Source organism: Manis javanica, chromosome 15 (assembly GCF_040802235.1).
Source record: "Manis javanica isolate MJ-LG chromosome 15, MJ_LKY, whole genome shotgun sequence".
NCBI classification, from domain to species: Eukaryota; Metazoa; Chordata; class Mammalia; order Pholidota; family Manidae; genus Manis; species Manis javanica.
The window spans coordinates 3620812-3635713 of NC_133170.1; the positions used below are offsets into that span (position 1 = coordinate 3620812).

The following is a 14902-nucleotide window of genomic DNA, read 5'->3' on the forward strand; positions in this document are numbered from 1 at the left end:
AGTCTGACGCGGACATTCCTATCACAGTCCAGAACTAATTTTTGTGAGAATGAGAAATTACTCCTTGCTAAAAAGCAACTTTTTCAAATTCAAAGACTTAACTTCAGCATCCCTGAGCTTTCTGTGCCAAGCTGTCTGTGGCTCACTGTGTTACAGTTTCCTAAAAAGTTTCACTGATACTGGGCATATAAGGGGCATTTTCTTTATTCTTATATTCCTCCTGACTCAAAGAATATTCTAACTTTTACAGGTATTAATGAAAAATAAGTAAAATAAATATGGTTTTTGAGTCACTGGAACATATATTTTTGGTATATTATTGAATTTGATAACATTTTACCTAGAGCTTAAGATTTTAAAATGATTTTCGTGGTTTTCTTCAGTTACTCTCTGCCTTCGAGGATCATAATTAGGATAATGTGGAGAAACTCTTATTTTAGTTCTAGAGTAATTATGAAACCCAAAAGGGTCATCAGCGAAAATCCAGGCAGTTTCCAGCATATTTTGCAATCATCACCTCACATTCTTTTTATACTAAGAAGGAACATACATAAAGTGAATAGTTTGATAATTTAGCCATACTTTACTAGTTCAATGATGTATATAAATCATAAATCATGTAAAAAAAAAAAAGAAATACACATTAAACCATTTTTACACAAAACAGCTAATTCAATTTTACAGCATTGGAGGCAGCAAATGAAGACATGATAGCTCCTCCATCAATTCATTTAACGGCACACAGAACCCTGCTTTGCTTTATGCAGTACATCTCTATCTCTGTCTAGCATATTGCATTTCAGATGCTTCAATTTTTATCTATACTAAACAAAGTCATCACGGCTGTGACATCTCGCAATGTGTTGTCCTTTCTAGCTCTCTCTCCCGTGGAAATAATATTGAACCTTGCATTACAGTTACCTGTGAACAAGTTATGATGCCTTGAGGGCAGAGACCCCATCTTATTTTGCCTCTATGACACCCTCATCATATTGCTCTACACACACAATTCACTTAGCACTTAGTTATTCATCCTTTACTCAAGACACATCTGTCTGGTGTTGGGTTAGAGTGAAGACAAGGTTTTTGCCCTCCAAAGATTCAGAGACCAGTAAAAATCATACATAAGGAAATTGAGAAATGATACCATTTGGTGAATGTTATTACAGTGCTAAGCACTGGGCAACTTGGAAAAAGGAAAGAGGGGGTCCATTCAAATTCAGGGACTCCAGAAAGATTTTCTATGGAAGCTGAGGCCTGATTCATGTTTTGGGGTGGGCTACAACTTAGTGAGCTGAGAACAATGGTACAATTTTAGGAGAAAGAATAGCCAGGCTTACGGCTGGTTTGACAATCGGAGAATGAAAACTATCATTACGCATTATGACCTGAGATTCTGAGATGGGTACCTAAGATGCTGGGTCCACCTGGAGAATAGAATCCTCAGGTTGAGAGAACAGTCCAGGCTAGAGGAGTGCCTCAGGGGTGAGGGAAGGCCAGGAGTATTTTGTTTTGTTTTTATTTTGACAAAAGCGATGACCGTTTTTCCTCAGTTCTAAAAGGTAAATTCTCCCCGATATCTTCTTGATTCTGGAACTGGGATGCAGCTGAGAATGAAAGGGCATATGACAGGTGGTAGCTTGTTCAACCCTGCTCACCCCTAACTATTCTTAAATTTGATGAGCCTTACAGTCAACAGTACCTTAAAATCAATGACATCTTCAAAATCAAGAAAACAGAATATGTAGTTTCTTGAATCATCTTGTTTTCAAAGAGAACTCAGGGAATACTGGAGACAATAATAAAATACCTTCGTGAAGGTACTGATGGGCTCTCACACGTGAGATGATTTGATTTCAGTTGTTGAAACAGTTGGGGAACGAGGTAGCAGAGATGATGGCTTCTCTTCCTTATGCTAGAAAGGACCCCTGTGGACCTTTCCAGGGGAAAGAGAAATAGCGTCTAATATTTCCCTTCTTTTTGTCTTTCTTTCCTCCCTCCCTTCCATTTCTTCTTTCTTTTTCCTTTACCAGATATTGACTGAGGGCCTACTGGGTGCTAGGAGCTCAGCTCAGTGGATAAATACAGAGAGCTCCGAAAAAGGGATGTTTGCTATTTACAATAAAATGGATGTTAGGCAGACTCTGATTTGAACTGCAGGTGTTCTTCTTGCTGACAATATGAACCTGTCACTTGATTACTTTATGCCTCAGTTTTCTCACTCGTAAAATGGGGACAATATTAGGTCACTGTTACACCGAAATGAAAGTATAACCTCTAAAGTCACCATTTATGGTATTTCTGCCATGTGTTATTCTCTTTAAATATATGCTCACTTAGTCCTCCACAAAGCATTTCAAGTTTGATGTGAATAAACAAAGGCTTGATGAGGTCAAGTAACTAACTCATGGTCAGAGAGGAAGTAAGTGGTGTCACTGCTCGATTCCCAAGCCCCTGTCCCTTCTCTGCGCCGTGCCCTGCCATGTACCACACCGTGCCTGGTACTTAGTGGCACTCATGGAATGGTAACACCCCATGTACCAACGTGGTAAAATGTTTTCACTCTTTTCTGTGTTGTCTTAACACTGAGGTTCACAACTGCACAGGTAAAACCAACTTCAAACATTATAAATATGAATCACTAAGGAAATACACAGGATAGTTAAGGAGCGAGGGGCAAAATCTATCTGCAGGAGTCAACTTAGCGCTGCTGTGCTCTTTTAAGGAAAGTGCCAAGCCAATGATGCTCACACATACTCTGTTGCTGAACTGGCTTCAGAGACTCAGTTGATTGCATCCGTCGGTGCGCGGTGCCCTGCAGTAATGATGCACCAACATGGACCCACTGCACGACCCCCACCACGCATCCCGCCTCAGTCAGGCGGCTCTTTCCATCCCACCCAGATACGTCCTAGTAGTCGCATTCCTTTCGTTGGTCTTTACAAACATCCTTAATACTAAGCATACCACCTTTGACTGAATGGATACACAGTAATTATGCTGAAGTAAAAAGTGGAAGTTGGCTTCTAACCTAGGCCACTGTAAATAAGAACCATGATTGAGCCATTCTATGAAAACCCTTAGACTATCCTTACCTTTTAAAACTGTCCTTCCTTTGTAGTGTCCACTCTGTTAGGGTCACACATTTCCGTGGTAAGACTGACTTCTTAGCTTATGATTCCTCTGTATCATCTGTTAACTAACATAGTGCTGGGCATGAAGCAGGCACAGAGTTAATTATCTGTGGTTATTCAGTGAGAGACACTCTTTCCTCAGCTTTCCATTACTTTAAAAACGTTAATATCTGAATTCTACCATGATTCAATTAGAGAGAGACTTTGCTGTCACTGATAACAACAGTGGTCTTTCATCTGTGGGTGTATTATTTTTAAACCATACTAAATATTTTTAAAATTCTCTTTCTTCATATGCCCTGGAAAGAGGTTTTTTTGTTTTTAAGCAAAAGCACCTGAAACAGTTATTTAAGAGGCTTGGAGGTGAGAGGTTAGTTCAGAAAAATCTAATTTCCGCTGAGATGAGAGCAAGTTTCTAAAAAGAAAAAACCATTCCTACAACCTTTCTAAAAAGCTACATAAAGCAGAAGTGTGTGTGGGAGGGGGGAGTGAGGGAAGCTTCTCTAGGACCCAAACAACCTGAAGCAAAATTTACAGCCTGTTGCAGGATGGTGCAAATTGGCAATTAGACATCCTATGTCAGAACGCTGGAAGACCTGGGGCTGCTACCTTCTAAGCTTTTTGTTGAAGGAAACAATGAACTCTTCATAATAAGCCTTTTAAAGCTGTTATTCCACATTGTGAGTGGAGTAAGAAAGAAGAAGTGAATAAGCTGGAAAGGAGCTGGTGCCGGGACAGGTTATATGGATGACTTTGCAAAGGTCACATTTAGAAATGAAAACCACTGCTGGCCTTGAATTACCTAGAATCCGAAATGTGAAGACCAAAGGACCACCCAGCAGCCCCTCCATCCTCAGGGGTCACAAGGTGAAGACACCTTTTAGAATGATTCCTCAAATTCTTGTGGTGCGTACCCTAGGATGGGTAATGGGAGAAAACTGCAGACGACTCGGAGCCTGGGGCAGAGCCTGTGGCGGGCGCCGTGCACACCTCCCCGTGGATGAGGAGCGCTTCCAGGGCGGGCCTCACTCCCAGAACCATCTGGGGGCCTCATCTTGATTTCCTAGTGATTTAATTTTTGGCTTTTCTTAATTGCTTAAGATTGATTGAGTACCTATTCAATGACTTGTGAAAATTCAATATATGAAATTCTCCTTACAGAAAATGGATGTACCAGACAGTGACGGGCTGTCTTGGAAGGAGGTTCTTGCTATCACTCTTCGGAAGCAGTTTCTCCTGTGAAGCTGAGACCCCACCGTTCCCTAAAGGTGAGCCGCTCGTTTGTTACTATCTAACGTGATTGGATATAAATAACAAGTGTGCATACGTTAAGTAATGATGTAAATAAGATCAGGTATTTTAGAAATATTTTCAACAAAAACTGAAATTAAAGAACTTTCTAATCAGATTATCCCACTTAACCAGCAAATTGAGTTGAGTCAAATATCTCAGCATATCTATCAGGTAAATTTTCAGCAACATGTTCCCTTGTGTATAACATGGAACCAGTGAAAATGTTTTCCTACAGTATTTCATCTAAATAGAAAGATATGCAATTAGAGATGACTGACCTTTTCCTAGGCCTAGATCAGCAAGTGGAGAAAATATAAAGAAATTGGTGAAATAAAGAAATTAAATTTGTATATTTTAATATAGGACATTTGGATCCTTCCAATAGGGAAAGGCACTTCATTTAAATGACCTAGATTAATTATAATCATTAAAAATACTTTAACAAAAGGACTTTTTCATATCAAAACACTCTAAATTTAAGGTTTTCTTCAAAAGTCTTAGATAAGGGAGAGTCTAGCTAAATATACATGTCTTAGTTTTAATCATATTATCATCACTATCTCAACATGACAAGATGTGAAATCAATTTATCTTTTCTTTTTAGAGATGACTTCCATTTTTAAGTGATTTTGCATTCCCCCCCAAAAAAAAACAAAAAACAAAAGCTAAGAAAATCAGCACTCCAATGTTAGAAGTGACTCTATTTTTGATAATCTGCCTCATCTCAGAGAAACTTCCTGACAGTCTAATCGAGACCCCCTTGGGAATCCACCCCTCCTGGGCTTTGTTCACGCTTCTGTCCTGCAACGCTCTGTAGTCGCCATCATCGACCTCTGCCCAGATCAGTTCTCCAGGAGGCTGAGTCTAGGGTGGGAAATCTCTGCTAAGAGTGCTCCCACGAGGAAGGGAGAAGGAGGAAGCAGCCTGGGTGGGGGGGGGGGGGAGCTGAACTGCAAAGGAGGCCAAGCAGCTGCTGCAGGGGCTCCGGGGCTGGACCTGCCTTTCAGACCATCCGGGTGCAGGATAAGACGGCCAGGCCCACACATGCTTGCGTCAGCCTGTCATCACGTGTGGGACTCCTGGGGGGAGTAACCGTGGGCTTTCTGCAGCTGAGACAGTCCCTGGAGGGGCTGACGGCTGAAGTTTTCAGCGATGCTCCTCAGCAGCTGGAGCAAGACGCTCCTGAAGAGGGACCGGGGTAGCACAGGACACATTTTCAGATTCAAAGACACTGTGGTTCTTAACTTATTTGCACTCTGCGGAGCTGGCCCACATTGGACACTCCTTTTCCAAAGCTCCCTCCTCTCTGCTTTTTCTCCCACAACTTTCTGCTCCTTGTTCTTCTCACTCTATAAAAATTTAACTCTTTCACCCTCTTATTTTTCGATGTTGTGTTCTTGATCACACGTCTCCTCGCTTTTTTTCATCTTTCTGGGTGAGCTTGTCCAAAAAACATGTAAATGTCAAGGTTTTGTATTGATCCTTCACTGTCTGCCAGACATGGCTTAGCCCATAATGGACTCAACAGCCTTCTCTCTGCTCCCATGAATTCACTTCCCTTCCGTTACTTCTTCTCCCTGTAAATTTCACTACATGTACCCAGTCTCGCAAGCCAGAAACCTACTGAATTTACTTCCCCACGGGTTTCAATCCTGTCTTCCCTTTTACACTCTTTCAACCACTAACTCACCCTCCGTAACAGCCTCCAAACTGGTCTCCCTTGCTGTAGTCATGCACCATCCCAACAACTGTCCCCAGACCCACCCCAGCCAAGCCCATACTCTGAACCATTATCAGAGAGATCTCTCCTGTCAATAAACAACCGAGCAAACAAATAAGAATCAGGACACAGGACACTCCCCAGGGCCTGGTCTTGCCTACCTCTTGGCCTTGGCCTGGGAGGCTGCCTCCCATTTTAGGTTTTACTAACACGTACCACTTGGTTCCCCTGCTCCAAGTCATTCGCACCTATCATCTGTTTGCCACCCGCGTGGATTTTCTTCACCCTTCCATCTTTCTGATTACTCTCTCTTCTCTTCTTCAACTCCTGAAGCCCCCACCATGTTGAGCATCTTTGTGCTCTAACAGTGAACAGTCAACATCTCTGCTGATTCAATGCTTCACTGACCACACTGCATGAGAATGCTCTGCTTACGTGTCTCTCTCCTGCCATGGAGTGTGCACTGCTGAATGTGACAGCAAGGACGATCACACATGCGCTCCTCATGGCAAAGACCAGGACTTGGCACCTATCAGGTAATCAGAGCTCCCTGAAAATGTATGGGACTGAACCACATGTCTAGAGTTTAAGGCATCTGCCAGGTGGTTAATAAAACCAAGGCATTATTGATGTGTCCTCATTTGTTCTTCTGACTGTAAGGAATAGCCATGTCATTCAAGCAAATGAAAATAAATGTGGATTTATCATAGGACCGTACTGGACCTGGGAAAGTGAGGCCACACTGAGGATCTGCTGTTAGTCTGTCTGCTTCTCTTTCTCATGACCCATGGGCCTTACTGCTCAGGTGTCTCTGAGTCTCTTGGTAGAGCTTATTCTCAAACATCTGGTAACCACAGACCTCCAGGCTCCTCTAACTACTTAAAGCCTCCTCTCTCCACATTTCTTTGTATCCTAATCCCATTACTAATGGACTGTTCCCACTATAAATTTCTAAGAGTGGGAAAAAAACCTAATTAAGTCCTCAACTTCATGCACCAGGTTACTGGCCCTGGTTTAATCAGTTGTTAGGTATGGGGTAGAGAGGAAGGCAGGAGATATGGTCCTTTACCAGAAGCTGTGAATGGGGTACTTCACTCTAAAGAGGTTGTGGACATGCAGGGCATTGTGGTGGGCCTTGAGGGGTGTCTGCTGGTAAGAGGGGCTAAAGGGCAGTCATGTGCCTGGCCTGCCTGTCTTCAGAAAGGTCACAACTGAGTCATGAAGAACTGACCACAACTCCCAGATAGATGACCGTGAAAAAGGAACTCTAAAAAAGCAAAATATTATGAGAGTTCCATGTTTGGAAGACATAAATTTTTAAAAATCAGTAACTTCAAAAACTCTCTATGCAAGGAGACATTTGAACCCAAAGGGTTTGTACACCTAGCGGTGGAAGAAAATAGACAGTGGTGCAAATGGACATAGAGGGAGTCCATGGGGCTGAAGAAAAAGAACAAAGTTCCAACAGGCCCACACTGGGAAGCGGACTTAAAAAAAAACAGAGCAAAAAGAACTGGTCTGGAGGGATGATAAAACGCACTTGTCTAGGGGAAGATCAGTTAGACAGATAGCTGGAAATGAACCCAGGACCAGCTCAGGATGGCCTTGAATATACTGGGATGAGAAGTTCCACTTCATTTTAAGTAATCGAGGCACCATGACTCGGGTATGTGCCTCAGTAAATTCCTGAGGGGTATAAAACAGTAACTAGACCAGAAAGATCGTATGAGACTCAAACTCACTGACACACAAAAGAGGCAGGCACATTCTACATTGTGGGAAGTGGTCCTCTAAGCCCTTACTGAGTTTTTGCGAAGATGAAATAAGACAGTGCTTTGAGAAAAGGTGCTTAGCACACGGTGCCTGAAGATAGTGGGTGCTTACTGTTAGCTGCTCTCAACATTGCTAGTGTTGGTTATTTTCAATGCAGGTTTGTTTCGGTTTGTGTCACTAATTCAGGGAAGCAAGCTGTGGGAAGACCTTTGAATGGTGCCAAACCAGTCAAAGGAAGAAATCAACTCTGTGTCATACAACTCTGTGTCCCCCCCTCAGAAGAGGACAGTAGTCACACTGCCTGGAGATCTAGTATTATTTTACTTCTGGTTTTCCTGAGATTATAGGCAATTTCTTTTTTCTCTAATTTGCCAAATGAGTGAGAGAAGAATCTTGCATATCACATTATAGACCTTAATGAAATCTTATGAACAGTTTTTATGTTGACAGTATGAACTTTTAAATATTTGTCCACATTTTGAACACACTATTCGACACCAGCTAACACCCCATTGATAGTTTTCATTATTTAATCACTCAAGAAATTGCATTTGATTTATGTATGAAAAACCAAACTCAGAAGTCAATAGATTTAGGTGTTACCACACAGTCTCACTCAGAAGTAAATCTGTTATTAGGTCAGAAATGCTTAAAAACAAGCTATGGAAGCTGTGTCGCTACAGGTGGCTATTTAATCAGATTACTGTGAAACAGGCAATTTGGTTCTTGCTAATAGAAAAGCATTTTTCAAATTACTCATTTATTAATTCTTAAGAGGTTAATAAGTAACCTACTCTGAATAAATCAATCACTGGGGATAACCATAGTGTCCATGGCACATACAAAAGTTAACAGATGCATAAAGATGCATGAATACCATGTGGTGTGGTTCCTGGATCTACCCGAGCCCTAGATTCTTGCGTCTGTGTTCATACTGGAGCCTGATTGGCCCAACTCTGGATGAAAATAATTTTCCTGAAGTGACATTCCTTCTCTCTGCCAATTGAAAGTCCGAGTTCCTCTAGGAATACAAAACATCAACAAAATATACACTTGACCTCATTTCACACTTCAGCTCACCATTCCAATTGTCTCCATAGACTCCTCAGTGAGCACATTTGCTTTTGTTTACTGCTTTTTGCCTTTGTCATAAACCTGAAAGCATATTCTAATTGGCCCATATTACCAGATCGCTAAATCTAGGAATGTGAGAAAGTTCAACATCACAATCACTCTATTATACAGAAATAAACGTTCTGCTCTTTATCATGCATTTAGTATTCACCGCTAATCTTAAATGTTCACATCCCCTGGTAAACTTGAATCTCCTTAGCTTTTAGGAAATATAAACAAAGAAACAAAAAAGCAGATGATCTGAGAACTGCCAGTCTATAAATAAATATGATTTGGACAAACAGGTGTTAATGTTTGTGTGAGCTAATTCACTTTAATATACCAGCTGGAAATGAAGCTCCTAGGCTGCCAAGCTCAAGTCACTTTTGTAAGTGGTATCTTCTCTTACGGGGGCAGCTGTGTGCCCTCGTGCACACCTGATGAAGGGCACACTCACTTTCATGTGTGCTCCGAGCTGCCTCTCCTCCAAATAAAAATAGAAACGAGTTTGCAGCACCACACGGGCTCCAGCGTATTATATGAGCCTATCACTGGTTTCCTTTGATTTCTTATCTATTCCATTAACTCAGTAAAATAGAACGTGAAGCTGTAGGAGGGCTCTCCTTGGAAAACGCGTGCAAGACCTTTAAAGCTAGGGTTTTAACTTATCTAATAAAAGCCAGTTAAATGGAAGCTAATGCTTCATTTTTCACCACCTTTATTAAAGATCATAAGTACTGCAACTCAGAAGTAGAGAAAATAAAATAAATATATGGAGGAGTGCAGGTGGAGATAATAAAGAGTTCGGTTTATCTATTTTCCTCAAGATTTAGGAAGCACTTAAAAGCAAAACTCACAGACAAGCGTTTTAAAAATCTCCAACAAAGGCTCCAGCCCCTAAGTAGACACAGTGGTCCTCTCCAGGTGCAGCAGTCCTGCCAGATTCTTAGCAGGACATGAACAGCCTAACCTAAGGATCGTCAGGAGGATGCCACTAGCTCTCCTCCGCAGTGCACTTTTATATTAGTTCAGCATTTCAGAGGAAAACGTCAATTAATCCACTCCCCCCACCCCGCAAAGGAAAACAATACTGGAACTCAAACTCCGACAAACCAAACTAAAGGAAAGCGTTCCACCTGGAGCCTGTTTTCCTGAGTCCAAGCGGCTGAGCGCTCACCTAGGAAATGAATATTATTTTAGCCTGTCTTTGCAAGTTTGCAGTAAAAAAGGAAGCGAAAGGTACTGCCCCTGGTGTAATTTTACAATGTTAATCTTCGTTTTCCTCTCTGTGGTGATAAAGGAGTCATTTTTAAATTTAATTAATGCAGAGGATCATTTTGGAAACTGGCTAATGAGCCTCTGATCACATTACCATGAAAATGTGCATTAACATTGCAACTGAGGAGGCTGTTTCATGTGTAGCAAATCCACTTTGTAATTAGCCCACTGCGGAATGAACCAAATTGGGGGGGAATCCGAGGGAACCAGGAGGCAGCGGGCACTTGGCTACTGCTGTGCCCATGGGCCACCAGCCCCCCAAACATTATCTTTCATCAGCAATATTGTCTAAAAAACAAAAGGGGAGGCGTGTCATATTTGGGGCAAACCAGAGGAAGGGTGGAATAAACTTTATACTGACAAATAAGACATCTGTACTTGAGCAAACACACCAAGGGAAACCTGCCTAAATAAAATGAAGAATTAATAGAAATCTATGAAGATGATGAAGGTTAGGGATATAGTTTTCTTATTTTTATTCTGAAAAACCCTCAGGTATACATTAAAGGAACATCTGAATTTACACATTTTTTCCCTAGAACACACACAGACACTGTAATAAGCTCTTTAAATCAATTTATCTTACTAAACAGACAAGAATATATATATATATAAAAGGTTCCAAGAACAAGTGACAAGAAAATTCCTTTATCCCCTTTTACAGCCAAGACATGGCATAGTTTTTCCTCATATGATACAAACATACCAGGTCTTTCTGCTAAACCAAAGCAAAAATTCCTAATCAATCAAGTAATTCCTCTGGCTAACAAGATTTGGCAAGAAACTTTTCCTACCTAATCAAAATAACTGAGATCCCAGACCTTTTAAATCCCAATATTTATGCAGACAATGATACGCTTGATTTTCACATGTCAACATGATTCCAAAATGAAAGAGGTGTCTCAAAACATTAGAGTGTTACTCCTTTTACTTGACTGACATCTTGGCAGCAGATAGAAAAAAATGTTATAAAGAATCCCACAGGAAGTCCTCCGAAGGGGGAGTGGCGAGGAGGCTGAAAACTGCCACCGCAACCCGAAATAAAAAGCCCCCGACCAGCAAGGCTGCCCTCAGTTCTGAATCTCCTGAAAGAAGGAATAAAGCTACAGGCACCATCCCCCGGCCGTCTTGCAGACCCGCACAAAGCCTGGCCGCCCGGCCGCGGCGCCGGTCTGCACTCACCTGGCAAACTTCGTACAGCAGTTTGTAGTGTTCCTCTCTCTTCTGGAAAGTGCACAAATTGCAGCCCATTCTAAGGAGCAGAGCGCGCGCGCGAGTCTTCTAATTTCCCCGGAACTGGGAGGCAAGCGAGCCGAAAGGGAAGCACCCTCCAGACTTGGCCACCGGTTTTCATCGGTCACTTGGGCCCGGAAGCACAGGCCCGCCGCGGTCCGCGGGAAGCGCCAGCCAGGGCTGCGCGGAGCGGCATGCTCCTCTTCGCCTTCCCCGAGCGAGTGTCTTGCGCTCACGGATACACACGCGGACTTTCCAGGCAGTTCATGGCAACACTCCCCCTGTCTCTGCATCAGCGCACATGACTACACAGATTCCAGCTCATGAATATTAATAGTGCCTCATTGATTATTTATGACAGAACATGTTAGCGGGGAGGGGTGTCATAGCTGCGGCTGATGACAGATGAATATTCACTAATTAAGAAGCAAATGTAGTGTGGTTCCACAAAATTCAGTCGTGTCAATACCGTCTCTGTTTATTAAGGATAGAGGGGTTGAGCACAGGGCATTTCCAAAAAGAACATACACTTAATATATCCCCTCTGATGGAAGCTTGTAACAGGGGAATAAGAAATTCGGAAACAGAAATACACTTAGTTCACATCTCCATGTTTTGCAACAATTAGAAGAATTATTTTCAGCATTTTTAAGTCTGGGGAAGATGAACAGGAACAATTACTTAAATTTATGAAATAAACACAGAAGCAAAGGAAAATTTGGGGAATGATGGGGAAAAGGAACAATTTGGGGGGCATCATGCAGTTTTAATTCTGATCCTACAAAAATAACTGCCTGGTTCATACATAAAGACCATTAATTACTTAGTTGAGAGGAAAGATGGCACATTTTCCTGGTCTAGATAAAGAACATTTAAATAAGTATGAGTAGATGATACTTGTACAGATAATAAATATTTTAATTAGATAATAAGGGCATATATATTGAATATGAATTTGCAGCACTGTAATGCATGCAGACCTATATTTTCAAATTATACAAATGCAATGTCTTTTCTGAGAAAAATTTCAAATGCATATAGTATTTATGCTAATTTTATTAAAGTCATATATAATATTTCAGAAAGCTGACATTGGCAATATTTAAATTCTAATATAAAGCACAATGATTCCATCTACGAGTCTATATTTAGAGTTCATAATGCATAAAGGTGGACAGATTTTAAGAACTAAGCTAGATGTTTAGAAGTAATACATTTAATTTCACAGTTTCACAAATACATGTATTGTGTGGCAAGCTGGCAATTTTTGCTCCTACAAACAGCTAAAGCAGATAATAAAAGAACATTCTTTTTGTTCTTATACTGACTTGTCCACAACCTCTGCTAATTAAGAAGTATGTCCCTGCCCTAGCACATCTTTAAACTGGGCAGAACAGCAGGTGGGGTCCAAAGCAAAAATAATTACTTGGAAACTGATGACTCTGGTTAGGAATTACATTGGATAGTGAAGATTTTTAATTGCTCAGCACTTACGTACAGCTACTTTTGGGGGTCCAGTTTCCTAAGAGTACTTTGTCAAATGTTCAGAATCAATAACAGGAAATGATTCTAATGAGTACTAATTGTTAACAAATTGGCTTTGCAACTAGGAACACCTCAACACCAGCAAGGAGATGAGCAATAATTGTGCTGCTTCTCAACCATTCCCCTTGGGGCATAATAATCTGATTTTCTGGGCCTAATTTCACCTCACAGCCTGGATAAAGGCCAAGCTGAGAGATCTACATGAAGGTGGCATCATAACTGGGAACACCGCATGTGAACCAAGTTCATGAGGACTTCCTGCAAATTATAAACCAATCGTAGTGGATGTTAATTAATTTCATGCTTCCATGAAAAGAATGTTTTCAATGAGGGGACATTGATGAAAATCAGTGGGTGGCTACAAACAGAAGCAATTTTCTTAGGTTGCTCTTGTAAAATATGTATGTTTAATGCTTTTTAAAATTAATTTTTCTCTGAGTCTCTGCACTACTTTCCATGAAATGTCTTATGCTAGACTTCACATCCTCAGAATAAGCATTGCTATTTCTTTGAAGGATTCTTATCACTGAGCTGTAAGAATGCAAGATTTTCATTCTGTGCTTTAAAAAATCAGGAGTTAAGGCACAGCAAGGCAAGGATGGCTCACTCCTCTATAAGTGAAAGTGTTGTCTTCCTCCACTGATTAAAATTTCTTTGTGTGACAGATTTTGAAAACCAAGTAGGAGACTTAATTATTAAAGCTATTGTTGTTTACTGAAGCTTTCTTCTCATAATATTTTGCAGTTGGCTCTTAAAAATAAATAAACATAGCTTTAAAAAAGTGTTTCCTTAGTCATCAAAAAGTAAGGAATAAACGTTCCAGTGATGTAATGAGCGATTTCAAACTGAAGTTATCTCTCAGCAATTTCTCGTCTATTTCGGTCATCCAGGACTAGTCCCCCTATTCTTTGGTTTCTATTCCAGGAAGTAAGGGGAGCTACTTTAGTCCCTTATCAAATGTGAGCCTTGGCCATATACCCTAGAAAGATTCCATCTTCTGCTACTAGTGGGCTCATCCCGTAGAACTGAAGGATGAAGGGAGACTCATAATTCCAAAACTGTCTAAATTTCATTAGAATATGTGGATTAGGTTTCCCAATGACTGAACTTCAAAATCTGGTATTAGAATATGAAGTTTCAAGTAGACAGGGACAAATGAGTTCATCTGAACAATGTTTTAAAAATATCAAAGGACTAGATATCTGTCTTGGACAGAAATTATACAGAGTAATACGCGAGAGAGTAGATGACTATCTTTCCAAATATCCTCAGGAAAAATAAAATCACCAAAGGGTAAAAACATTTGTTGGGTATGCATTTATTTTAATTGCTTTTACGTTTATTGGTTTACTCCTCCCAAATGCAGTGGCATTCAAAATAGGACATGTTTGTCAAGATCTAGACTGACACACAAGAAGGTAAAGCAACAAGTGAATGAAAAGGAAGGAACCCAGTATTCATCTTGCTTTTCCTGCGTCAGCTATACTTCTGAGTAACTAAAGAGTAGATGTGCCGGAGTTTCTCTCCATAGAACTGTATCAGCTAATAAAGGAAGAAGGAGTGATAGAACATTAACGGGTCTGGGGAATGAGAATTAATGGCTGTTGACATGACACAGACACACACACACACACACACACACTCACATACGCACTCAAGATAACTGGATATATGTGCCACCTAACAGAAGATGGCACCACTCTTGAAAGAGCTTTTCCAAAAGATAGCAAATTACAGAGAATGCGGAAGACAGGGTTGCATATTAAACTAAACCATGGAGATGTCACCAGCCAAATCCAGACCGTGGGCAGCT

At 41.0% G+C, this 14902-nt stretch overlaps 1 protein-coding gene across 3 annotated transcripts in view; it reads right to left on the reverse strand.

Moving 5' to 3' along the window:
- PDZRN4 (PDZ domain containing ring finger 4) overlaps positions 1–14902 on the reverse strand; it is a 296728-nt gene that overhangs the window by 98084 nt on the left and 183742 nt on the right. Inside the window, exon 1 of one of the 3 annotated variants that reach the window (XM_017641245.3) lies at positions 11494–11810. The exons of the other annotated variants lie outside the window; for them this stretch is intronic. Within the exon in view, the coding sequence (XP_017496734.3) occupies positions 11494–11562 (69 nt within the window). The 5' untranslated portion in view covers positions 11563–11810. Of the gene's footprint in view, positions 1–11493; positions 11811–14902 lie in introns of those variants that run through there. 3 annotated transcript variants of the gene reach the window in all.